This window comes from Phacochoerus africanus, chromosome 4 (assembly GCF_016906955.1).
Source record: "Phacochoerus africanus isolate WHEZ1 chromosome 4, ROS_Pafr_v1, whole genome shotgun sequence".
Taxonomy (NCBI): Eukaryota; Metazoa; Chordata; class Mammalia; order Artiodactyla; family Suidae; genus Phacochoerus; species Phacochoerus africanus.
The window spans coordinates 40,484,680-40,512,028 of record NC_062547.1 but is presented as its reverse complement, the minus strand read 5'-3'; the positions used below and the strand labels follow the sequence as shown (position 1 = coordinate 40,512,028).

The window sequence follows — 27,349 nt, the reverse complement described above, 5'->3', positions numbered from 1 at the left end:
GTTGTATAAATTTCATGAGAAGTAGAAAAAGTAGTGCATTTCAGAAGAGGAGGAGATGACTGATTAGTGGGTACTGAGGGCTGTGTGCCAGTCACTCCATGGATACAGATAAGTATTGACCTCTTAACTCTCCAATAGTGTATAGACTTCATTCCTTTCAGAAGCCGAAATTTTAATTTGTAAAAAGGTGGTAATGACACCTACCTTAGAAAATTACTGCAGAGATAATGCATATTAGCACAGTAGCTGTCAAAGAGCAAGTGCTTAATAAAGGAGGACTTATTGTCATTAGTAAATAAGTTCAACAGGAGTTTGGATGAAGAAGGCATGCCTGAGATCGGGAACAGTTAAAGAGGCCTCGTAAAGGCAGCGGAACCTGAACTGGCTGTGCTCTTCAGTGCACCACCCACAGTCTCTCAAACAACCTGTGCTCCTGGCCATTGGTGGGGAGGGCAGAAGAGAAGGTCTTCATGCTCCTGGCTCCTGGCTTGATCGGTCTGAAAATACTGAAAGACACTATCAATAAAAATTTGCTGAGCATCTGCTATGTGTTTGGCTTTGAGAATATAAAGAAAATTAAGAAAGGAGATGACTTAGAAAATAGGCAGTGAAAGCCCAGTCTAAGGGTGGAAAGTAACTACAATAGAGAAACCTGGGAAATACTACCTTAGCCAGGTAATCAAGGTTAACGCCTCCACTGGTGATCAGTCCTGTTGATAGTGTGAACCCTTGATATGATGTGGTGAGAATGGCACTTTGCCTCAGTGGTCTTCCTCCCAAGGACCAGTAACCTCATTCTAACCATGAAAAACCACCAGACAGACACAAAGTGAGGGATATTCTACAAACTGCCTGACCGATACCCTCAAAACAGGGAAAGCCGGAGAAATTGTCATAGCCAAGGGGGGCTTATACAGACACGACAACTAAATATGTGGGGTATCCTGGATGAGATCTTGCAACAGAAAGGGGACATTAGGGAAAAACTAATGACATCTCAGTGAATAAAATGGAGTTTAGGAGTTCCTTGGTAGCTCAGCAGGTTAAGGATCTGATGTCACTTCTATGGCCTGGGTTTGATCTCTGACCTAGGAACTTCCATATGCCATGGGTGCAGCCCCCCCACCCCCACCCCCCAAATTACAAATATAAAATGAAATGGAATTTAGTTGATCTTTTAAAAGTATAGTATAATATTTGAAACATTCCACAAAAGGTTAATATCCTTTTTATATACAAGGCTCTTAAAAATTAAGGGACAAAGAATTGAAAGCTTGGAGTTTCTGTTGTGGCTTGGTGGATTAAGAACCTAACTAGTATCCATGAGGATGTGAGTTTGATCCCTGGCTTTACTCAGTGGGTTAAGGATCTGGCGTCACCACAAGCTGCGGTGTAGGTCACAGATGGAGCTCAGATCTGGCATTGCTGTGGGCTATGGTGTACGCCTGTAGTTGTAGCTCTGATTCAACCCCTAGCCCAGGAATTTCCGCATGCCGCAGGGGTGGTCCTAAAAAGAAAGAGTTAAAAAAAAGAGAATCAAACACTTGGTAGAACAATGGGGGAAAACACATAAGCAACTAAAAAAGGGTGTAAAAGTAGCCCAAGAGCAAGATATCATTTCTTCTTTTTTTTTTTTTTTTCCCACTGTACAGCAAGGGGATCAAGTTATCCTTACATGTATACATTACAATTACATTTTTTTCCCCCACCCTTTGTTCTGTTGCAACATGAGTATCTAGACAAAGTTCTCAATGCTATTCAGCAGGATCTCCTTGTAAATCTATTCTATGTCTGATAAGCCCAAGCTCCCAATCCCTCCCACTCCCTCCCCCTCCCATCAGGCAGCCACAAGTCTCTTCTCCAAGTCCATGATTTTCTTTTCTGAGGAGATGTTCATTTGTGCTGGATATTAGATTCCAGTTATAAGTGATACCATATGGTATTTGTCTTTGTCTTTCTGGCTCATTTCACTCAGTATGAGATTCTCTAGTTCCATCCATGTTGCTGCAAATGGCATTATGTCATTCTTTTTTATGGCTGAGTAGTATTCCATTGTGTATATATACCACTTCTTCCGAATCCAATCATCTCTTGATGGACATTTGGGTTGTTTCCATGTCCTGGCTATTGTGAATAGTGCTGCAATGAACATGCGGGTGCATGTGTCTCTTTTAAGGAGAGTTTTGTCCGGATAGATGCCCAAGAGTGGGATTGCGGGGTCATATGGAAGTTCTATGTATAGATTTCTAAGGTATCTCCAAACTGTTCTCCATAGTGGCTGTACCAGTTTACATTCCCACCAACAGTGCAGGAGGGTTCCCTTTTCTCCACACCCCCTCCAGCACTTGTTATTTGTGGATTTATTAATGATGGCCATTCTGACTGGTGTGAGGTGGTATCTCATGGTAGTTTTGATTTGCATTTCTCTTATAATCAGCGATGTTGAGCATTTTTTCATGTGTTTGCTGGCCATCTGTATATCTTCTTTGGAGAAATGTGTATTCAGGTCTTTTGCCCATTTTCCCATTGATTGATTGGCTTTTTGGCTGTTGGGTTGTATAAGTTGTTTATATATTCTAGAGATTAAGCCCTTGTTGGTTGCATCATAAGATATCATTTCTCACCTTTCAGACTGGTAAAAATTTTAAGAGTATAACAACACATTCTGTTGACAAAGCTGTGGAGAGACAGGTACTGTCACACACTGCTAATAGAATGCAAATTTGGCAATACCTAACAAAACTGTACATGTACTTTTTAACTGAGCAGTTTCAAGATACCCCTCTAACATTCTGAAAAGATGTGTAAAACAAGGTTTTTCGTTGCAGCATTGTAATTTCACAATATTGAAAACAACCTGAATGCCATTATAGAGGAGAGAGGTTGAGTACACTGTGGCCCATCCACACTGTGGAGCAGTATAACTCTGTTACAGAGAATGTACTGAGTGATACCCAATTCATCCTGTCCAATGAAAAAGGCAAAGCTCAAAAGAATATCTAGCATGATGCTTTTCACGTAAGAAGGAAGATTTGAGAAAGTCCCTGTGTGTCTGCTCATTTGTGCAAAACAAACAGAGGAAGGATAAACTAGAAACTGAGGAAATGATTTACTCACTGGGAATTTGTGGGACAGGGATGAAAAGAAGGGTACATTGGGATTGAGGCAAGAGGGATGAAGAGGGAGTGACATTCTCTGGGTATATCTTTTTGTATAGCTCCAAGTCTTATATAGTCGTGTTTTTCATAGGCTTCACATAATAATAAAACAATTACCATTAAAATGCCATTGAAATGACCAGGATGTGTGTATACAAGGGCGGTGGTGGCGTGCAGTGGAATACAAGCACTAATAGATGAGCTGAACTCATCTGTTATGTAACCATACTGCAGCGAGTGGGGAAGAAAAGAACTAGGGGGAGTACCTGGGACCTTGACTGGATGTTGTGCTGAGGCTACAGATAAAAGAACGGCATCAGTGCTGTAATCCAGTAGGAAAAGACATTTCTCACAGGATATGGATTAGCAATTCTGACACTATTTTCATGTATTCTAGAACGGAACAAGTAAATGAATAGTGTCTGGATAATAAGAGCCAGGTTTCTTGTGGTTAGAGTAGGAGGCTTCAGATAAGGAAATGAAGGGTGAAATGAGTCTTATGGTGATAGAATGGAGTCATAAGTATTAATATAAATTCACCTTTTGTTCTTATATAGACAGATAGATGCAGAAATACAGATGTGTGTGCATATCTGGGTTAGTGTAATACATAGATTTCCTAGCTCTGCTGAAAGGGCCTAGAAAAACCTCAATAGCACTGAGTGTACCTCGTGCCAGATCTTGATTTATAATCCTTTATTAGTCCTTTATTAATAAAAGGAACCAAGGCTTCTTAGGTGATTGATTCCATGGTGGGGCAGGGGAAGTAAGAGATAAGTCTGAGATCTCTTGTTGTGGAAAATAAGGACGTACTTAAGAAAAATTGGGGGAAGAGGGGACTTCCCTAAAGAACAGAGGAACCAACCTCAAGGAGCTCCTAATGGCCAAAGCTAGGAGAATTTCAGCGACACAGACAATGATAGTATTGGGTTTTAACTCATAGGATAAAATAAATATCCATGAGTTCATACTGGCATAAATAATCAAATAAATAAATTGGGAAGGACTGGCTCCACTTTGACAGAATTCCTACTAACAAATGTGGAAGGGAAGAGAGAAACAGAACGTCGGCATTAAGCAAGCACCACGCTAATAACTTGCAGGAGAGAACCACCAGTGGATTCTAAGATTGGTGAACAAAAACTTGGGTGGGTGAAATAGGATTTGCGTAGTTCAGAGTATCTCCCCCAAGAAATTTTATGCTAACCTTTGAGTGGAAAAATCAAGCAGACACCACAACCAAGTGATGAAGGTTAGCATCACTGGTAATAAAGCATATCGGCACCATGAACCCCTTGGTCTTGTGTTCTGAGGAGACAGCATTATTTCTCTGCTTTTCTTGCCAAAAATGTGTAATCTCATTCCAAGAATGAAGAATCATCGGACAAACCCAGGTAGGGGGACCTTCTACAGAATGACAGACTAGTATTCTTCAAAAGTATCAAGATGCAGTTAGTGGATGCAGTAGTCTATAAATAATTAGTCCATGGTGCCGAATATTTTGCTCAGATCTTTTATGTCTTTTTGGATTTTTAAAATTCTAGCTCTGTTCGTTATTGATAGGGGTGTGTTTAAATCTCTGAATAGACGATTGTCTGTTTTTGCCTTTTTTTCTATCAGCTTTTGCTTCATGTATTTTGAAGCTCTTTTGTGAGGTTTTATTCTCATTTATAATTATGTCTTTCTGATAAATGGACCGTCTTTTATGGTAGTTCTCAGCTGCCAAAATGAAATATCCAGGTGATTTGAACCTCCTGAGACAGAATGTAGATATGGAAATTCATCTTCCTGAGTATGGTTTAGGACTTTGAATTGGACTGTTTTAATATATTACAGTTATGAATCTTAATATTTACTGAATCTTTTCTCCTTTTTAAAGCTGTACACTTAACCTTTAGTATATGATTATCCATATCTAGTTGGTCTTCCTTGTCTGGGAGTTCTGAATCTTGGATTCAGCCAACCTTGGGTCAGAAATATTCAGGGAAAAAAAAGCCCAGAAAATTCCAAAAAGCAAAACTCAAATTTGCTCCTGACTGGCATCTATTTACATTGTATTTACAACTATTTCTATAACATTGTATTAGGTATTAAAAGGAATCTAAAGATGGTTTAAAGTGTTTTATGTAAATACTGTGCCATCTTATATAGGGACTTGAACATCTGTGGGTTTTGGTATCTGGAGGGGGTCCTGGAACTAATCCCCCACAGATACCAAGGGACAATTGTATTATTGTTATTATTATTTTGTCTTTTTTTTAGGGCTGCACCCACAGCATATGAAGGTTCCCAGGCTAGGGGTCAAATCAGAGCTGCAGCTGCTGGCTTACACCATAGCCCAGCAATGCCAGATCTGAGCCGTGTCTGCAATCTACACCATAGCTCACAGCATCGCTGGATCCTTAACCCACTGAGTGAGGCCAGGGATGGAACCTGTGTCCTCATGGATGCTAGTCAGATTTGTTTCTGCTGAGCCACAACAGGGCCTCCAACAATTGTATTATTAATGCTAAAAACTTTTATTCTGGCTAACATCTCTTGTAGTAGAAAGCAAAATAGAGAAACCAATTTTTTTGTTCAGTTCTAATCCATAACTTAAATTAACAAGGAGGTTTGCAAACAGTTTGAAGAAATTTTGAAGACAGGATACACAATGAGATTTGTAGCAGAAAGTAAAAAAATTGGTACACTGTCCTTTAATAGTTTGGTGATATTTTGTTGCTCTCATTAATTTTTGGTAAATTGAATAATGGCCAAATCTGTAGGTTTTTTTTAAAACAATGAATCAGTATTCTGCCAGACTGACTAGAGATTAGTGGCATGTGCATCGCTTTTATAACAAGTTCAATTTAGGCTCTAGTCTCTAAGTTATAATGGTATCATGTATTCATCAAGCCTAGTTATTTTGTCCCAACTCCAAAGAAGTATTGCAACTATAAACTGAATAGGAAAAAAAAGTCCAATTTCCCTCAGTTCTGTACTTAGGAGACAGTATAATATCTGCCTTGTTTATATTGCTTTAAGTTGTTCTGAAAGTTAATGAGGCTGCTCATTGTACCCTGGGATTTTGTAAAACTCACTAGCTCTGTGTAGTAACCTCTTTGCAGAGTTATTCCATAGCAGAAGTTAATGATTTATATATAGTGAAGTTAAATTTAAGTCAAGAATTTTAAATAATATTAGGAATTAGGATGTTAGTAATTTCAGCAGTAACATGGTGTGTAGATTGCATGCCACCTTACCCAGAATGAAAAAGTTATTAAATATGTAGAATTCTTCACCTACACCCTGTCCTTAAGGAGTATCTAAATGTAATACCTGTTATTCTGCAGGTAAGGACCTAGAGGCTGAAGGTGACCTTGTATGGTGGCAAGATCATGGGCCAGGAAGGCAGGCATGGGTTTGAATCTTAGTTCCTTCATTAAATGGCTCTGTGACTTGGTGCTGGTCAGTTTCTCTGAAGTTTATTTTTCCTTGTCTTTAAGATAGGAATAAATACTTCATATTTTAGGTTTGTTTTGAAGATGAAATGTAGTGCATGAACTTGAAAAATACCTGATGGTCCATAAATATCAGAGTTTTTTTCTGTCTATTTTTTTGTTTCTTCCTAGGTTTGGTTCAGTAGAATTAATGCTTATCCATGTGTTCATTTTAGCCAACTAGTGAAAGACCTTAGACTAACAGCATGCTCTTTAAATTTGAATTGAAACAGTTTGGATATTAAATATTTAACTGAAAGTACTTGTACTAATTTTTCTCAGTTGGCCCTTCATATGTATTTATTCCTAACACATTTATATGTGCTTTGTTGTTACAAGATGGCTTGATAATAATGTTCATTTGTTTACTTAGATGTAGAAGATCTTTATGAACCAGTATCGGTCCCTTTCTCGTATCCCAATGGACTCGGTGAAAATACATCTGTTGTTGAAAAGTTGAAACATATGGAAGCCAGGGCACTATCTGCTGAAGCTGCGTTAGCTGGAGCACGTGAGGATCTGCAAAGAATGAAGTAATTTATCAATATTATAAAAAATTGGTTTTTTTTTGTTTTTTTGTTGTTTTTTTTTAGGTCTGTACCCACGACATATGGAGGTTCCCAGCCCAGGGGCTGAATCAGAGCTGTAGCTGCCGGCCTACACCACAGCCATAGCAACACCAGATCCAAGCCACATCTGCAGCCTACGCCACAGCTCACAGCAACTCTGGATCCTTAACCCACTGAGTGAGGCCAGGGATCGAATCTGTAACCTCAAGGTTCCTAGTTGGATTTGTTTCTGCTGTGCCACAATGGGAACTCCAAAAATTAATTGTTTAGATCCCTGAAATTATTCAATTCATAAAAAGGTAGAATATGGTTAAAACATTTCGTATGCTGGGAAGCCCAATTTAGATATTTAATTTTACTAATATTAAAGATATGCAGTGTTTTTATATGTTGTGGATATAGTTGATTAACATGTAATTCTGTAGTTTAACATTTTTCTCATATACTTCTTTATAATTACTTTTGTACTAAGGGTAATTGTTCTGGGGAGTGTTTTCCTCTTGAGTGCTTTTTGTTCCTTGATATTGCCTGCCTTTGAATTACCTTGCTGCGAATAGATTTCTCCATTTTGCTTTTCCTCTCCTGGGCTTAAGTGTAGGTATTAATATTTTTTAGGCTTGGAGAAAATACAGGGTTGAAACTTTTACAAAAATATATCAAAATATAATTTTGATGTAGTATGTAATCAGAAAACCAGCAACATGGGATGGTTTTCTCCACTGAGTAAATTAGCGTTCTACTGGCTTAGTACTTGTCAGAGTTTAATGTGCAAATGGATCACTTGGGTATCTTGTTCCACTATAAATTCTGATTCAAGAAGTCTGGGATAGGTAGGATCTGGGAGATTCTGCATTACCACCAAGTGTATATACCTCTGGCTTAACTTATTAGATTTGTAAATTCGTTGCTGTTGCCTGAGTACCCACTTGATGGTTTGCCACAGTGTCCAGCAGGAAAAGTAGTTTAGCTGATTATAGTTTCCCCTCTCTTTTTCTGAGATTTTACGTTGGATAATGTAGGAGCCAACAGCTCTGTTATCTGCCTCTTTACACTTCTCCCTCATGTGTACCTTATGGATTCTTGATATGTTGTGATTAGAGAGGGAATTAAGTTTTAGAGTGTGAGTGGATAGTGTTGGTATGTGTAAATAATTGTCAGTTTGGGTCTGCTTTCTGCTTATGTAACCCTTCATAAGATAATATGATTTTAAAGAATATTATTAGTATTGGAATATGACGTGTTGGTTCATCTGCTAAAGTAAGATTTTGGAACAGTAGAAATAATAGAGTTGAAGGGAGATAATGTGCTTATTTTGTTGAGTTGAATGGTATAAACAGCTGTAACCTGCAGTTGGCAGTGATTTGTAGAACTGGGCTTGAATATGTCCTTGCTTAAGATCCAGCAGGGGGCGCTTTGCGTTGCTGAAGATAGAAGGTGATTTAGAAGGCTCATCACACTCCACAATCCACTCCCTCCCCCTTTCTCTTCCTCAACCTCTAGCCTTTCCTTTTTTCACGGTCCAATAAACTTGTCTCAAGGGTGTATTTCAAATTGATTACAGACAATTTGCTCAGGATTTTGTGATGAACGCAGATGTCAGACCCTGCTCGTCATCTACTACTGCCATTGCAGACCTCCAGGAGGATGAGGATGGTGTTTATTTCAGCTCATACGGGCATTATGGGATACATGAAGAAATGCTAAAGGTTAGAAAAGAGCACAAATGTACCCCAAACCCATACCAAAGGAAAAATAGAATAAAACAGGTTCCTAATATATATGCTGTGGGAAAACTGCTTTTGGGGGTTTTGTTTTTGTTTTTTTGAGAAATACTTTTTAAATCTCTTTGGTGCTTGATAGCTCATCTTATGTTGAAAAGATTATAGAGGTGTCAGAATCACTGTAAATTCTCTTTAAGATCATTATTAATTTTTATTGTAAGATGACTTTTGCTTGAAATAGGACGTTGGAAAAAACCGCTGATGATTTTAGTCTTCTCAAGAGCACCTTTTAAATAGGAACCGTTATATGATTGCCTTTTAATGTGTGAAGGAAATGACTAATCTTAATGTTTTAATTAGTAATACTGACTTTAGTTTGGGCAAGTAATAAGTCTGGTAAAAGTTAATTATAAATCTCATAGTTATTATGGCATAACTTTTTTACATTTGAAATCATTTATATGTAAAAAAATTTCCTAAATTAGTCAAATTGGATATTTGAATTCAATTGGTTTAATTTTTATAATGGTAATGTCCATAGAAATGGTAAGTAGATTTCTAGCTATACTGGTATAATATATACATTTTACCATGTATTATATTATAGATTATAAAATAGCAAAATGTACTTTTTTAATTCAGTAAAACTAAAAATATCTAGCTAGAATAAAACAAATGTAGGAGTGTAGAAATTATTGAAAATTTCAGATGTTTATCCCTGAATTTTCGATGCCACTAGTTTTTTTTCTTAAAACCAACAAACAAAAAAAATCCTTTCTGAATCCTTCCCCAGTGATTGTTTTATTTTCTGGAAGCCCCAAGACTGTGTTCCCTGAAACATGTGCATTTAAAATAACCAGAGATATTTACTAACATGTATGTGTTTTGTTGAGTCAGTTGTGCAGGATCACAGAGTGGAGGTTTGCTGATTAAGAGTAATTGTAATTACTTGGGGCTTTTTAAAGCAATGTCATGTCATTTCTTTATTCATGATATGTCGTAGTTGTGCTTCTTGTCACTTGGGTTACAGAATAGCATTATAAGTAACACTTATAAGTAATAAATTGTTTTAAGTCCAGAGTGAATTGTTTAAAAGAAATTGACATGCTGCATTTTCTTTGTTAAAATTAATTTTATTGTGTCTAGAATATTTTCTTTAAAGGAGTTAATCTCAGTCCATATTTGCCATTTTAAATCATCCCATCAATTTAAATGCCGTGAACCTTTAATGCTTTTGATGAGGAAATTGTATTGGGTTTTTCAGACAGATAAGGTTACTGAGACTCCTAGAAGATAGTATATCAGAGTGTTCTCAGTGCAGTCATCAGGGAAATCCAGTTTAGTCTTAATTCCAAATCTCTGTCCTAGACGACCCTTGTAACTCTGTATCAGTAACTAGGGGATCTTCACACCTGATCAAGTATCTTAAAGTCCTTTTGATGTACATATATATTTAAGAAGTTCCAGCCTGCAGTTTCCAATGCTGTCTTGCACTTTTAGAGAATCACTTAAGAATCCTTATTACTGGAGCTCCCTTCGTGGCTCAGTGGTAATGAACCTGATTAGCATCCATGAGGACGCAGGTTCAGTTCCTGGCCTCGCACAGTGGGTTAAGGATCCCGCATTGCCGTGAGCTGTGGTATAGGTTGCAGACACAGCTTGGATCTGGTGTTGCTGTGGCTGTGGCATAGGCTGGCAGCAACAGCTCCGATTCGACCCCTAGCCTGGGAACTTCTGTATGCTGCAGGTGTGGCCCTACAAAGACACAGACACAAAGAAACCATATTACTATAATTTTCCATGCCTAGTTCCCCTTCGTTGTTATACAGTATATACTATCGGTGATGACTTGATGAAGTCTCCATAGGAAATATATATATCTTTCATTCAAAAAGACATATTGGTCCATTGTATATTTTGCTAAGTTATCTAGTATGGATGAATAGGAAATGCACCTTGTATCAAATAATATTCTATTTATTATCAAAACAATTCTTAGCAGATATAATTTGTTCATAGTTGTGTTACTACCAGAGTCTCACCTGATCTTTATAAATAAAATTGAGAAGCCATACATACAGTACTTATTTTTATGCTTAGATTTGGCCTTGCTTTTATAAGAATATTATTTGGATTATTTTGTTGTTGTTGCTTGATCTCACATATTTTAATGACACTATTTTGGCATACATTGTGATTATAATTATAAATAAACTTAGTTTGTAATCTTATTTTCAGGAGTCAGGGTAAAGATAACTTTTTTGAATTTCAGAGATGCAGTTGACAGTGAAATGGCTACATGAACTTTCAAAGTCCTTTAACACTTCAAAGGTTCATGGCACTGTTGCTAATATTATAAACCTGAGGTGCACCACTCTTCCTTCCTTTTTTTTCCCTTAAGAAAAACATTGTTCATCCTGGTGAACAATTGTTTATCACAGTTTATAGTACCGTTAAATAGTTCCTCTTTACTGCATTTGCATCAGATCTGCTGCTGACTTGTGTTTTGTCCACCTTCATGAGCTTATGCACTTAAAACATACTGTTACTTATGTAGGTAAAATCCATAGTATGTGATTTTTCTGTTGTCCTTAGTCTCATACTTAATATTTTTAAAAATTAGTAGGAATAGATGGAAATCCTATAAAATTGGATTGTGATGATCATTGTACAACTGTATATGTAATAAATTCATTGAGTAATAAAAAAATAAATACAATTAATAGGAATAATTCCATTATGCTGTAGTAGTCTGAAAATAAGGTTATCTTCTTTCTTAATATTGGACTTCTAATTTTATTCTTCCTTTGAGGGTTTTTTTTTTTTGTGCGTGTGTCTTTTTGCCATTTCTTGGGCCGCTCCTGCGGCATATGGAGGTTCCCAGGCTAGGGGTCGAATCGGAGCTGTAGCCGCTGGCCTATGCCTGAGCCACAGCAACATGGGATCCGAGCCGCGTCTGCGACCTATACCACAGCTCACGGCAATGCTGGATCCTTAACCCACCGAGCAAGGGCAGGGACCGAACCCACAATAGTTCCTAGTTGGATTCGTTAACCACTGTGCCACGACGGAAACTTTTTTAGTTTTAATAGGTTAGTTAAGCAAATGATAATTTTATTACTGCTCATTACCTTATTTTATATTGAAGAGTTAGTCTTGTTAGAATAAATTTTTAGAAATGATTTGAGGGCTGTCTTTGATTTGCTTGGATTTTCATGTTTAGTGGATTTTCCTTGGAAAAATTCACGTATTAAATTGAAGCTCTGTTATGTGCCAGGCACTGTATTTAGTATACTTTGAATTTCATCACACCAGGCTGAGCATCTGAGTGAAAACAGCCGTGTAGGAAGAACCTGGATGAAGGATTGTAGGTGAGCTGAGCAGCAGTGTGTGGACTCAGGACAGGACTTGAGAGGCTGCTGATAAAGTTAGAGCAGTGGTGAAAGAGTGTAATTGGTGGTGAGAGCTTTTCAACTGACTGCCTTCCTGACTAATAATGTTCACATTTTGTAGGTTTTGTTGTGTCAGCAAAAATCATTGGTTGTAGTGTAAGAAGAGTATAAAATAAAAATAGTAAAAATGTATGAAATGATATTTAAGAGACAATTTTAAAATTAATTAGTTGATAGCACGTTAAATTCATTTAGAGTCTTATAAATCTAAAAATAATCTTAAAATAATATTCAGGGAAAGATTTAATAAATTTGATTTAAAGTTTTGTTTGTAAACCAATTAGAAATAATTACATCAGAAAACATGGAGTCCATTATGGAATTCCCCTTTTTAGATCCAGTAATTGAAAAAATTTGGCTTTTAATTTAAAACCTCCTTTGTATTTTTTTTTTTTTTCTTTTTTTAGGACTCTACCCACGGCGTATGGAGATTCTCCAGCTAGGGGTTAAATTGGAGCTACAGCTGTCAGCCTACACCACAGCTCATGGCAATGCCAGATCCTTAACCCACTGAGTGAGGCCTGGGATCGAACCTGCGTCCTCATGGATGTTAGTCACATTTGTTTCCACTGAGCCATGGTGGAAACACCTGTATTGTTTTTTTAATCCCAGTATTTGCCACAAAAATTTTTTTTTGTGGAGTTATGAATTGTATAAATTTTTATATTGTAGTGTTTGGTATAACTATATGCTTTTTCCTAGTATGAAACCCAAAACTAGAATTCCCAGTCTGAAGTATTTTTATATCATATCGTATTCATTTTACTCTCTTGGCAGCAATGCCCCTACTGCTTAGTTTGCTGTCTGTATGTGTCTCAGCTAAGGTAATTTAAAAGGGAGTCAGCTCTGTTCATGAACCAACTAAATGTTTAACATTCAGTGCCTGCCTTGGTCACAGATCATGTGAGACTCCAAAGTGGAGAAGTCTCATAGTGTGGGCTGCAGGGCTCAGATGATTTACTTCTAGACTCACAGGCTTTTAAGCATCATTTCCTACTACAGACATTTCTAGAAACAAAACAGGATTATAAATCAGATAGGTGCTGATGAATGACTTTCTTAGAAAACTGCTCAGTTTAGCTTCATTTTTCACATGAAACTATTACACTTAGCCATTTTGATTTTTTTCTCTCATTTTAACATAGTTCTACTGCAGGGAATCAGACTCTAGATTCTAGGCCTTATTTAAAGGAGAAAAATACCATGTACATCTTTTATTAGCATTGATTATTCCTTGAAGTCTTATAATGATGATGCACGTCAAGATGAAAATATGTACTTTTCAAGAATTTAGATCTTACTTGACTTTCAGTGATGTTCTTAAATGTTTTCTTTGTTGGTGCTATTTCTGTTCTTTGTTATTTCCTTTTAGGAAAAAAAAAAAAAAAGATTAAGCATGGTTTTCCAGGCAAAGAGTAGCTCTGGAAACTAGCTTTGTGTGATAAATTAGCCAATATCTTCCTTAAAAATTTTTCTTTGTTCAAACTATCCTGTAAACAAAATGTTCTCCTCTCTCTACCTAGGACAAAGTACGAACAGAAAGTTACCGAGATTTTATATATCAAAATGCACATATCTTCAAAGACAAGGTGAGTAGCATAGGCTACAGAACTGTACGTTTCACATGCACGTTGGGCAGCAGAAACCTCTCTTAGGTCATCATTGTGATAGCAGGTGATTTCAGGTACGCTGGCTTTATTTCTTTGAAGATTTTGATGCTGCTGCTCTGTGGTGTGGAATACTGGTAACAAATGCTGATTGGTGCTGACATTCAATATACTCTTTCTTAAAAAAATGAAGTTCATTAATTACACTGACATGGCTTACTTAAACTTGGCTTATCCAGGTAATTCTGCTGAAACCATATTTTTGATTTACTATGATTCCTGTTAATAGCAAATGGATAGGATAAGCCCTATACTAGAGCACTTTTAATTATTATTTTAGTTTATGTTAACTAGTTAAAAATTAATAATTTTGAGAAGTCACTATTGTAAGTAGGGTCAAATATTGTAAAGTAAAATTTATGTGCTTTCTTTTAAGACCTCATTTATTTACCCCTTTGTGAGATAGTTTCTATGTTAATATTGCCTCAGGTTATTTCAAAGGTGATCTTTCACTGTGTGTGTGTGTGTGTGTATGTGTGTGTGTGTGTGTGTGTGTGTGTTTAAAATTTGTGTCATTTGTTTTTTTCTCCCTTGTGAATTTTTCCGTTTTTTCTTCATCTCTTTCTCCTTCCCTCCCTCTCTGCATTGGCCTGGTTACCTAAGTTCAGGTTTTTGGCTTGTTCCTCCTTATTGAAAATTGGCCCACTAATTTAGTCAAGTATATTATCATCTCTGCCACTTAGATACCTTTGTTTAGGAATTTTCCCCCACTTTTTCTACTTTAAGAACATTTATATTTGTAACTTCAGGTTTTTATAATTCCCCTATGGCTTCCATTTTAAAAGATACTTCTATAAGGTTTTTTCATGGGGTTTACATGGTACAGAGTAGTGACTAAACAGCAATTATATGCTGAAAAATCTCTTTTCTTGATTTTTGTATTGTTTGGAATATCATATGGATTGGCTTTTCATTTTCCATACCTAAGAGCAATCTTTCACTTACGACTTAGCTGTGTTGGACATGCAAAACTTATATGGTACTCTTTTGGCCAAAGCATTACCTATCATGAGAGATTTATGATGGTGTATGTTTCTTTGTTTTTGCTAATTCCCACTGTAGACAAATTATTTAATTTTTAAAATATTTGTTTTTATCAGGTTTTTGTGCTTGGCTTTTTTGTATGCCTTTTACATGTTATTGTGGCAGAAAGCTACTTTGTTTCCAGTGAAGCAAATATGTTACTATTAAAAATTTTTGCTTTTTATTTATAGTTAGATTATGCCTAGATTTTTATTTTATTTTCTCTTTAATGTGGTGTGTATAGAAATTAAGCATGTATTGGTCTGGGAATCACTAGTCATGCTGGTTTCTCAAGAACCAGCTGTATAATAATTTTAGACAAATGTTGAATCTGTGTGTGCCTCATCTGTAAAATGATTTTTTAAACCTTTCTGGCTCTAAAATTTTATGATTTTTGTTGTTATACAAGTACATTGTTTTCTTTTTTTGAACCATCTTTTTTTTGTTGTTTTTTTTGCTTGTTTTTTTTAGGGCCACACCTGCAGCATATGGAGGTTCCCAGGCTAGGGGTTGAATCAGGAACGTAGCCACTGGCCTACGCCAGAGCCACAGCAACTCAGGATCCGAGCCTCGTCTGCGACCTACATACACCACAGTTCATGGCAACGCTGGATCCTTAACCCACTGAGCTAGGCCAGGGATCGAACCTACAACCTCATGGTTCCTAGTTGGATTCGTTTCCACTTTGCCACAGGACCTCCTTTATTTTTTTTGTTTGTTTGTTTGTTTTTAAATAGCTTGGGTGTTTATTTTGATTATACCATAGGATCCTTTAAATCTGTCCTTTCCATCAAATAAAAATCATAACAGTGAGAAAGCTTTAAGAAAAAAAATAACTAGAAAGGAGAATGACATTGAATGTCTAGGGATCAGATCCGAGCTGCAGTTGCAACCTAAGCATGTCTGCAGCAATGCCAGATCCTTAACCCACTGTGCTGGACTGGGGATTGAACCCATGTACCAAGGCTCCCAAGTGGCCACTGATCCTGTTGTGCCACAGTGGGAACTCCCAATAGTGACATTTTAATTCACACTATTTGTCATATATAGGTCGTAGGATTTCTGTGTGTCGTGATATGTTGTCATTTCATAAAGTTATTTAAATACTTTTTTTTTTTAATGTATGAAATAGGAGTTCCTGCTGTGGTGCAACGGGATTGGCAACATCTCTGTAGCACTAGGATTCGGGTTCAGTCCCTAGCCTGGTACAGCAGGTTAAAGGATTTGGCAGTGCTGCAGCTGCATAGGTCTCAACTGCAGCTCAGATCTGATCCCTGGCCTGGGAATTCCACATGTCCCAGGGCGACCAATAAATAAATAAAACATATGAAATAATGTATTTTCCTAAATCGTAGTACCACTGTTTTTCTTTACTTTTATCTCCATTAGGTAGACAAATTTCTTATCAGAGAACTAAATATCATTATTTTAGTTAATGGTAGAGATTTATTTTTCAAAAAGGTGCTCATAATTAAAAGTATTTCCCTTCCTCCCTCCCTTCTCTTCTCTCCCCCTCCCTCCCTTCTTGCTTCCTTTCCTTTATTCTTTTCTTAATATTGTTTTTAATTCACAAAGCTCCTGTGGAGGCCATATGGTTTCTCAGATTTAATTTAACTTTGGGTGGCATGATCATGTTATCACTCACTCATAAATTAATTTCTGTTTGTAGTTCATTGAAGAATTTCACAGTAAGGTCCCTTTTTTAATGCTTTTGATTATTATCTACAGTTAAAATTGATTCACTTTCTTTTTTTCTCAGAAACAGTGAATCACATTCCTCCATCATTTTATAAAAAAAAGTGAATATAATCATTTTACCTCTGTCTTTAATTCTATCAAGTTTTAGTTTATTTGCCCAACTGCTTAAATCTGAGCTAGATGTAAAAAATAATTAGTATACAATTAAAAATAAGATTTAAGGAGTTCCCTGGTGGACTAGCGGGTTAAGGATCCATGAATGTTACTGCTGTGGCTCGAGTCACTGCTGTGGTGCGAATTCAGTCCCTGGCCTGGGAGTGTTTGCATGTCGTGGCGGCAGCCAAAAAAATATGTGATTTAAATACAAGCTTTAAAAAGCATGCTGACCTATGTTTGGGGGCTAGCTTTACAGATTACCAGCTATATGATCCTGGATCTATTACTTTCCTTCTCTGGAGCTCACTTTTCTTCAGAAAGGATTAAGAGTTTCTGTATATATAAACTCTATATACATATGTATATATATATAAACTATATGCGTATGTGTATGTATAGTCTTACAAAAGAATATACACTCTAATTGGAGTAATTGATACTTATTCTTCTGTACTTAGCTTTTTTCACTCAGCAGTTTTTCTCAGACAATTCCTTATTAACATTGTTTTAATGGCTCAAAAATCCAATTTCAAATTGGTCAGAAGTTATTTTAATTTTTTTATATTAGAAATAATGCTGCATATAAAAATATAAAATATTGAAAAATCTTTTTATAAATGGGAGAGAGGATAAATTCCTTGTCATGGACTCCCTGAATCAGAGAGGTTCTTCCCTGGATGGTTTTGGTGTTGCCGGCTTGCCTTTCCAGAAACAGTGCCTGACAGTTGGTATTCCCAAATACCATTGCCAAAGCCCTGTGCTATCACACTTCTACATTCCACGTGGATCTTTTGTTTTTAATTTTTTAATTTTGCAAAATCTTATTTCCTTTAAAGTTACTGGGAACTTATCACTGTTGTGTTGTATATGGTTTTAGATTTTATTATCATCTTATGCCACATAATATTTCAAATTCATATACTATGGCTATACTATAAATATGTATGCTCTGTATTATGGTGTTTTCTTGATGTTGTGGTTAATGTATGTTATTTGTAACTTTAAAAAATAGTTTTCTTTACAGTGGTGTTATGAAGATTTCATCTTATAATTTTTAACTTGCTTGTGTATGAAGTGGGTGTAGTAAAATGTGCTGACTCACTCACTCAGGCCACACGTGCAGGAACTGTCACATTCTCCCTATGAAGCCATCTGGGCCTCATCCTTCTTAGAGGGCAAAGGATAGGAGGCACAGAGTAGTAGCATTGTGGCAACCTTATTTCTTCAATAGAAATTAGGCTGTTTAGAGTCTCTCTTCTAAAGTCATTTTTGGTAAATTATGTATATTCAAGATATAACACAAAGGACTTATACAGTAAACAATACAGAAAATAAAATGCGTAAAAATAGACTTAATTAATGTGCTGGACTTATGAAAAATATTAAAAAAAAAAAAAAAACTCCTGAAGAACATAATGGATGATTTAAATTAAAAGTCATACGATGTTCCTGAGTAGAAAACTCAAAGTAAAATTGTCAGTTTTCGTAAATTAGCATTTTAGTTCAATACCCATAAAAATGCTAAGACTTTAAAAAAAAAAAAAAAAGCTGATTCTCTTCTTCTTGTGGAAAAATAAACATACAAAATTGTCCGGAAACACTGTGAAAACAATTTTGCAGGAGTTCCTGTTGTGGCATGGCGGAAATGAATCCGACTAGTAACCATGAGGTTGCGGGTTTGATCCCTGGCCTCGCTCAGTGGGTTAAGGGTCCGATATTGCCATGAGCTGTGGTATAGGTCGCAGACACAGCTTGGATCCCGAGTTGGCTGTGGCTGTGGCTTAGGCCGGCAGCTATAGCTCCGGTTAGACTCCTAGCCTGGGAATCTCCATATGCCATGGGTACGGGCCTAAAAAAATTTTTCTTTTGCAAGGAGGGTGAACCACCTTTACTAGCCAGAAAAAAATTCTGCAAAGCTTCTATAATTGAGTAATTGTTGGCACAGATTATATGGAATAATGAAGCAGAATAAAAATCTAAAACTAGACCAAAATATACATAGCTGTCCATAGAGATCCCTTCCTCTTCTCTGTCATGTGAGGACACAGTGAGAAGGCCTGTCTATGAACCATAGGACAGGCCCTCACCAGGGTCAATCTGTGCCTTGCTCTTAGACTTTCCAGCTTCCAGAACTGTGAGAAACAAATTCCTCTTGTTTATAAACCACTCAGTTTATGCTATTTTTGTTAAAGCAGCCCAAATGGATTGAGACAGGGGCCTTTAGCATTCGCTAAAGTTTTTGTGTGCCTGGTCTGCCCTCAGTGACCTCATCACCTCTCAAAGGTCCCAGCTTCTAATACTGTCACCTTGAGGTTAGGATTTCAGTATAAGAATTTCGGGGGGACATAAATATTCAGAGCATAGCAGTCACATCACATCAGTGGGAGAAACACAGACTGTTTAATAACACGTTGGGACAGTTGGTTAACTATCTGAAGTAAAGTTGAAACCAAGGCTTTAAAAAACAAAACAAAACTATGTTAATGAAACTGGAAATGTATAAGAAGGAGATGTGAATGAAATAGAGGAGCCCTAAGAGAAAAAGGTTGAGTTTGACTGTTAGAAAAAAATTTCTCCATAATAAAAATCAGTGTAAACAGAATTAAAAGACAAAAATATATGCTGAGAGAAAACATTGCAAGTCATATTACAGAGGTCTAATTTTGACTTACAAAGGACTCCTATTTGATAAGATTTGATAAGGAAAAGTTGATAAGAAATTTCATAAGAAAAGAACTAACCAGCCACTTGGTGGGAAATGGAGAAAGGGTATAAATAGATTGTTCACGTAGAAAGAACTACAGATGTCTCTACACCATATGGAATGATGCAAACCCCATGGTAATGGAGATGCACATGAAAACTAGACCAGGAGTTCCCGTTGTGGCTCAGTGATAACTAACTGACTAGTACCCATGAGGACGCAGGCTCAAGCCCTGGCCCTGCTCAGTTGGTTAAGGATCTGGCAGTGCCGTGAGCCTCTGTATAGACACGGCTCAGATCTGGCGTGGCTGTGATGTAGGCTGACAGCTGCAGCTCCGATCTGACCTCTAGCCTGAGAACTTCCATATGCCACAGATACGACCCTAAAAAGAAAATAAATAAATAAATAAGACTAGACGAGTATATCATTATTTGGTACCTGCCAGATTGTCAGAAATCCAAAAGTTTGATTATATGTACCATGGGCTAGTGTCACCTGTGAGGAAATTGGCCCTTAAGGCATTGCTGGTTGGAGTCTTCATGAGTAGACTTTCCCTATGGTGGGTAATTTGGTTATGTCTAGCAAAATTATAAACATGAATTCTCTTCTCTGACCTCTTGTTTTCACTTCTAGGAATAGATTTACTCCTTTATACTTCTTTAGAATCACTTGTGTGCGAATGGGGTTAGATAAGGTTATTTACAGCATTCATTGTCATGGTAAGATCTCAGAAACTACCTAAATGTCCATCAGTAGAGAATTGGATCAGTATATTATGGTATAGCCATAACATGGGATCCTATACAGCTACATAAGAGAAAAAAGTTCTATCAAGTGATAGGGAAAGATCTTTAAGTTATGTTAAGTAAAAAAAAAGCATTGTATAGCACAGTGGGTATAATATGCTTCCATTCGTATAAAAAGGGGAAAGAAAAACATATATAGTATTGCATTGTATATGCATAAAAATTCTCTGGAAGGAGAAATAAGAATAATACCTTTTGATGTTTAAACTTTATGAATTTATTTAGTGAAAAAATATAGTAGTTGTTGAACAATATAAAAGCTTCTTAATTCTGGTTGTACTTTTCTTAACAGTAGTTTACCATTACTCAGAATAAAATCCAAGGGCTTTATGTGATCTGACCTCTGCTTAACCCTGATCTCATCTCGAGGTAGCCTTTCTCATCAGCTCAGCCACACTGGCCTTCTTGCTTTGCATGGCACCCTCCTTTACTTCATTCAGTTCTCCACTCACACATACCAGACAGGTATCTGCAGGACTATCTAAAGTTCTGAAAGAGTGTATCCTCTCCCCTTGCTCTGACCTCTGCTCTGGTGCTTCAGTTTTCTTTATAACACTGCTACCTGACATTACTCTCTCTTCTCTGTTTTTTTTTGTTGTCTGTTTCCCCCACAAGACTATAAGCTCCTTTAAGACAAGGACTTGGTCTTGTTTGTTGCTGTAACCCATCACCATGATCAATTCCTGCACTTAAGAATGCTCAGCAAATACTAATAGTGGAAAAATACTGAAATAACATTATATTCTGAGACAATTATATAGGATTTTAGGCTAACTGATAATCAAAGACTTAAAGACACTGCATTTTCTAGTAATTTCTAATGTACCTCTGAGTATTTGCTAATAATTATGTCTGCTTGGTTATTTGTTTTTGTTTTTTACAATGAACCAGGCGAGTTTCACTGTACTCTCTTATTCTGGAAAGAACCATATAAAATTCTTTTTTTTTTTTTTAATTTTTTTAAGAGCCACACCTGCAGCATATGGAAGTTCCCCGGGCTAGGGGTCTAATTGGAGCTACAGCTGCTGGCCTATGCCACAGTCACAGCAACACCAGATCCGAGCCAAGTCTGCAACCTACATATACCACAGCTCACAGCAACACCAGATCCGAGCCAAGTCTGCAACCTACATATACCACAGCTCACAGCAACGCCGGATCCTTAACTCACTGAACAAGGCAAGGATTGAACCTGCACCTCATGGTTCCTAGTCAGATTCATTTCCACTGCATCACAATAGGAACTCCCCATATAAAATTCTTGATTGAGAAATAATTGTTCCCTACCTATCCCCAATAATATCTTAAACTTTGTTTCTCATTCCTTTCACTAATGATAATAGCATTTTTTAAAGAATTCTCATTACTGAATTGTAGAAGACAGTTTGTTTTTATTGTAGTGGTGTTATTTAAATGAGTTGAATATTTAATTATGGAAATGGAGGCGATATGACAATATTTTCCACTCATGACTACCAGATCAGGCTATCCTGATATATATATAGCGCCACTCAAACTTGAGAAAGCTTATTTCTGTTAAAATTTAGAATCATTAAGTCCAAATTAGAGCATGCAAAACAGTAAGGAAATAAAAAATGGAATACTTCCCTATTTAGAAGTCTATGAAAATTGTATATTTCATATAAAATATTTCTTAAATTTACTTTGTTGCATCTCATTGCAACAGACGGCAGCCAAATACACTGTTAAGAATTTAAAACAAATAATTGTAATGATATCTTCAGTTTCCCCAAATAGAAATTATTACCATATTCAATTGATAAAGTCTTAAATTTTTGTGATCTGGTCTTAGCGAGAAATATCACAATATGTGAATAGGATTTAAAATATTAGACCTTTTTGATAATGTCTTTCTTTTCTTTTTCTTTCTTTCTTTTTTTTTTTTTTAATTACACCAGGTAGTTTTGGATGTTGGTTGCGGAACTGGAATTCTCTCTATGTTTGCTGCGAAAGCTGGAGCAAAGAAGGTTCTTGGCGTTGATCAGTCCGAAATACTTTACCAAGCAATGGATATCATAAGGTAGATGCATTTTTAAAGTCTTGATTTAAGATTATTTTTAAATTTGGTGATTAAGAAATTTTCTTATCTGCAACAGCTATCTAATTCAAACTCAAGACACTTGTCTTTTAGTAAAAATTCATTGCACAATAGTAAGATTTTAAGTTGGATTGAGCTAGACATGTTTGAGCAGTGAATAATCCTTTTGCTGTTCTCACTAATGAGAATTATTTTTATATAATTTTCTGCCCTTCCAATTATGGCTATAAATATACTAATTACAATAAAATACAGTTAGAAATCACTGACACATAGGGTAATAATGTCAGAGGACTCTATAAAAGCCAATATATAATATTTCCCTTAGTAAATAGCAGTTAGACCGAAAAGACTAAGGATTGTTTTTTCTTTTTGACAGCACTAGCCCTTGTGCCTCCTCAAATTAAAATAAGTAAATTCCAAAATGGCTACAAACAAGTTAGAGTAGATTTAATTTTATTCACTAATAATAGCTCTTCTCCGAGGAATTAAGTTAGTGACCAAGCCGCTGGAGTGACAATGCTGATCCTTAACCGGCTGTGTCACAAGAGAACTCCAAAAATTTATTGTTGATAGTAAGATTATAGTAAGACATTTCTATTAGACATTCTAATCTCATGAAAGACCATGTCTATTTATGTATTAATTTGTCATTTTTGCTTTCTGCAGGGTTAGACTTGATGTGTTCTCATTTTAATTCCTTTATGGAAAACAAGGAAAAGGAGAGTGATGATTCATTTTACTTTGTTTTCATTTTATTTTCACAGAAGTCTTGATTCCTAGTGACTTTCAGAAATATATTTATACAAGGATTATATTCATATTCTTTGTGTATAAAATTTAGTGCTGTATTTTATGGAAATTTTGCTTGAGAGCATTTATTGAAAATGACTTAGCAATTTCAGGTGCTTCAATTTAATAATAAAAATTGCTACCATTAATTTAGTACTTTCTATTGAATTTCTTTTGAGGTAGGTACAAAAATTGTATATTATTGTTTTTGTTATAGAGATTAATAAATTAAGACACAAATTATGAACTTGTTATTTACAGTGAGCCCAGGCAACCTGACTCCTCAGCCAGTTTACTGTGCTGTATCTCCACTTAACTACCCACAGGACATCTATTGGTTGCATTCAATAGTTGGCTTTACTTAGAACCCAGGGAATTTGAAAATCGGGCCTTTTTGTTTTGGATAAGCCATCATTGTACTTTTCTTCAGAGATATTCTCCTTTGCCTTTTTTATATTGTGAAAAGATAGCTCTTTCAATAGTGTTCATAGCATCTCTCCTTTGTCTTTCATTCAGAAATTTGCAATTTCTAAAAAGACCAAAAAAAAAAAAAAAAGGAGTTCCCGTTGTGGCTCAGCAGGTTAGGAATCCAACTAGTATCCTTAAGGATGCAGGTTTGATCCCTGACCTCACTCAGTGGGTTAAAGGATCTGGTGTTACCACAAGCTTTGGCATAAGTCGCGGATGCAGTTTGGATCCACAGCATTGCCGTGGCTGTGGTGTAGCACTGATTTGACCCCTAGCCTGGGAACCTCCATATGCCACGTGAGTGTGGCCCTAAAAAGAAAAAAAGAAAAGAAATTTACACTGTGGGGCGAGATAACCTCTGTTCTTCTGTTTGTGAAAGTATCTATAAAAGAATGTGCAGGAAGCAGTTTATTGTTAATATCCCCAGCATTTGCTGCTCACTGTTCTTCTAGCTGAGGAGGCAGAATAGCCTACTTCTTTCAGCATCTGGATTCTCATGACTTTGACTTCTAATTTTGGCTTTTTGACTAATTAGCTTTATGGTAATGGGCATATCGCTTAACTTCTTTAACCCTAATTTCTTATTTATAAAATGGGGTTGATCGTAATACCTGTCTCACAAGATTGCTGTAAGGATTGAATCCATTTATGCTGCTTTGCAAAGTGGCTGACAAGTAACTGCTTAGTAATGTTACTAGTAATTGTAAATATTCATTGACAGTAATAGTGGTATGTTTGGCTTGGCACCAGTGCCTCAAATAATATTCTACATTTGGTTGGTTCTGTTTCTAAAATGGTTATTTCTTGCAGTTATTCCTACCAACATAGGATGATTCTCTTTTCTGTGTTCTTGCTATTTCACAATCTCTATTGTCTTAGATCATAAAGCTTTACACTTTAGCCAGTTTTATTCTGTATTTATTCTCCTCCCTTGAAATCTACTCTCAGCTTCTGTTGTACTTGTCTATTATTGCATATTGGAGCTTTCTAGAACTATCTTCAATCACTGAAAACAACTCTTCTGATTATCAGGCTGTGAATTGTCTTTAGCCATTCTGAGGCTCCTTTCTCTGCCAAAAATCCATACACAGCAGGATTTCTATAAAACTCCATAAGCTTACCTCCATAAGAAGTACTTTAGGAGTTCCCATCGTGGCGCAGTGGTTAACGAATCCGACTAGGAACCATGAGGTTGCGGGTTCGGTCCCTGCCCTTGCGCAGTGGGTTAACGATCCGGCGTTGCCGTGAGCTGTGGTGTAGGTCGCAGACGTGGCTGGGATCCAGCGTTGCTGTGGCTCTGGTGTAGGCTGGTGGCTATAGCTCTGATTCGACCCCTAGCCTGGGAACCTCCACATGCCGTGGGAGTGGCCCAAGAAATAGCAAAAAAAAAAAAAAAAAACAAGTACTTTAAATTCTAAAAGATGGGTATTTTTAAAATACATATTTTATTGTTTTAAATACATTCAACTTACAATCCTTGAATTGTGTTCAAAATAATAAAATAATTTTTATCTTTTCTTTATTTAAAAAAGATCTAACATTTCTGAAGAAAGAATTTAGAATGGAATAAGTTTTGGTTTTAATGTACACTGACATTTATATTAGAGCTTATATGAAAATTGTGTGCGTGCGTGTATATATATATATATATATATAAATTATGGTTTAAGAAGAAGGTTAGGCTTGTGGTTCTGAGGTTGCAGATAGGAGTCAAGTAGAATATGGATTTTCAAAGATGTTATATAAGCAGGTGCAAACAGAGCTCAAAGTGATAAATGGAAGGAATGAGAAATTATTTCTTATTCTTGCTGTCACATTCAAACTCTGCAGTGAATGATCGTTTTAGAGCCATAAACTTACCTAAGGATAGCAAAGCTACTCATTTGCCAGACAGTTGTATCCACTGCTCACCCTCAGGAAGCAGGAGTAGCTTCTGGTAATGTTTTTACCATTATCACTCTGGCTGCCTTTGGTTTCTCATTGACTTTGCTATGGAGTAGTTCATTATTCAGACTTTTAGATGTTATTGCAGAGGAGTTTTCATGAGAATGTTGATCCATCATATGGCTACAATGCAGTACTTTCAATCTCAGTATGACATTAAAGATGTCGTCTTTTTTATTGCCTGTGCCTAGAATACTGTTAGAAATGAAACATTAGGAAAAGCCTAGAAAATATTTCTATCTGTTGTCATGTTTATGTAAGTGTCATTCTCTAGATTCTAGGGCAGGAGCTTTGTCTTTTTAATACTTTTTATCCCTAACACCTAGCAAAGCATCTTACACGTGGTAAAGACTTTTGGGAAGAATAAAGTAACATAGCATAATGATTTTAAGGATAATGGTATATATAAGATTTGGAGCAAGACATTCTTAATGTTTTTCAAATCCATCTTTCTCTTAAGTCCATACCTTAATTCACATTCTTAAATTTCTCAGTGGAATTAATGCATCTGCACATAAGTAGCTCACTTGTTTGTACTCTGTCTTTGCTTTCCATGGCTCTGTCATCTACTCCCTTAGGGCAGCTAGATTGATATCCCTACAGGTTCTCTTCTCTTTTAAATAGAAAAAGGAAGAATGGGTAAACAAGTTGTTTTTGCGTTGGGAAGACATGAGAGATCGTATGGGAGAAACTAAAAATTACCTCTGATTCTGGTATAAGGTATCACTATCGGCATTTTGGTAAGGTTTTTTAAACACTTGGGTCACAAGAGATGCAGTACATAGAAATGTAAACTTTACTGCAATATCAGCCACTGAGGGTTAGATAGAGATTTTTCTCTCATTCATATATGTGCCCCAACCACCTGGAAGAGTATCAGGCATACACAGGTAGGTAGTCAGTGTAATCAATGAATGAAAGAAGGAATTTTCAAGACCCAGGACATCAAACGATCAAAGCCAGGTGAATCATCAACACCAAAGACTGGAAACCCATTGTCTCTGCTTGAATCCAGATTATTCTTTTCCTCATTTTTCCCCTTTGTAGTAGAAGCTGAGCTATTGATAATTTTAAGCAATAAATATCCTGTGTTTGTAATTCCACAGCTATATCCCTATAAACACAAATGATAAACTTAGAAGGATGGCAGCTCATTGACTAGCCAGCCTTGTTTTGATTTCATGTCTGGCTCCTGCATTGAAATTATCTGCCTGGTGGTATTTATTGTTTATAAGATATATATTATATTTCCCCCTGTCTCACATAATTAAGAGGCCTTGTTTTTTTCTTGACATTTACAAATGGAGGGCTAGATAATTTAATAAAGGTAACCGGTATGGGTTTTCTCTCATCTCCTTCAGGAGAAGAGAGGGAGATCCATTCTGGGCACCATTTTTCCTATGATTATCTAGTTCCATTGTCCCTTCCACTTGATATACCTCTTGACTCCAGGGATTTGTGTTGTGAAGAATGGCTCCCACCTCCACCATAATCTCTGATGTGTGCACTGAGCACTGCATCCTTCTTCATGAGTTGGCCTAAGTGGTTTAATTCCCCTTTTTTCTCACTAAATTACCCAAATCTTGTATATTGCCTTCTAGAATCTCCATGTGGTTATCAGTTTATTGCATTTTATATTACTTTACTGTCATT

At 36.5% G+C, this 27,349-nt stretch overlaps 1 protein-coding gene across 1 annotated transcript in view; it reads left to right on the top strand.

The window, feature by feature from the left end:
* The window catches only part of PRMT3 (protein arginine methyltransferase 3), a 135,279-nt gene that overhangs the window by 6,815 nt on the left and 101,115 nt on the right, over nt 1-27,349 (top strand). The window contains exons 6-9 of the mRNA XM_047776135.1: nt 7,011-7,170; nt 8,768-8,912; nt 13,903-13,968; nt 22,353-22,474. Coding sequence (XP_047632091.1) covers nt 7,011-7,170; nt 8,768-8,912; nt 13,903-13,968; nt 22,353-22,474 — 493 coding nt within the window. The remainder of the gene's footprint in view (nt 1-7,010; nt 7,171-8,767; nt 8,913-13,902; nt 13,969-22,352; nt 22,475-27,349) is intronic.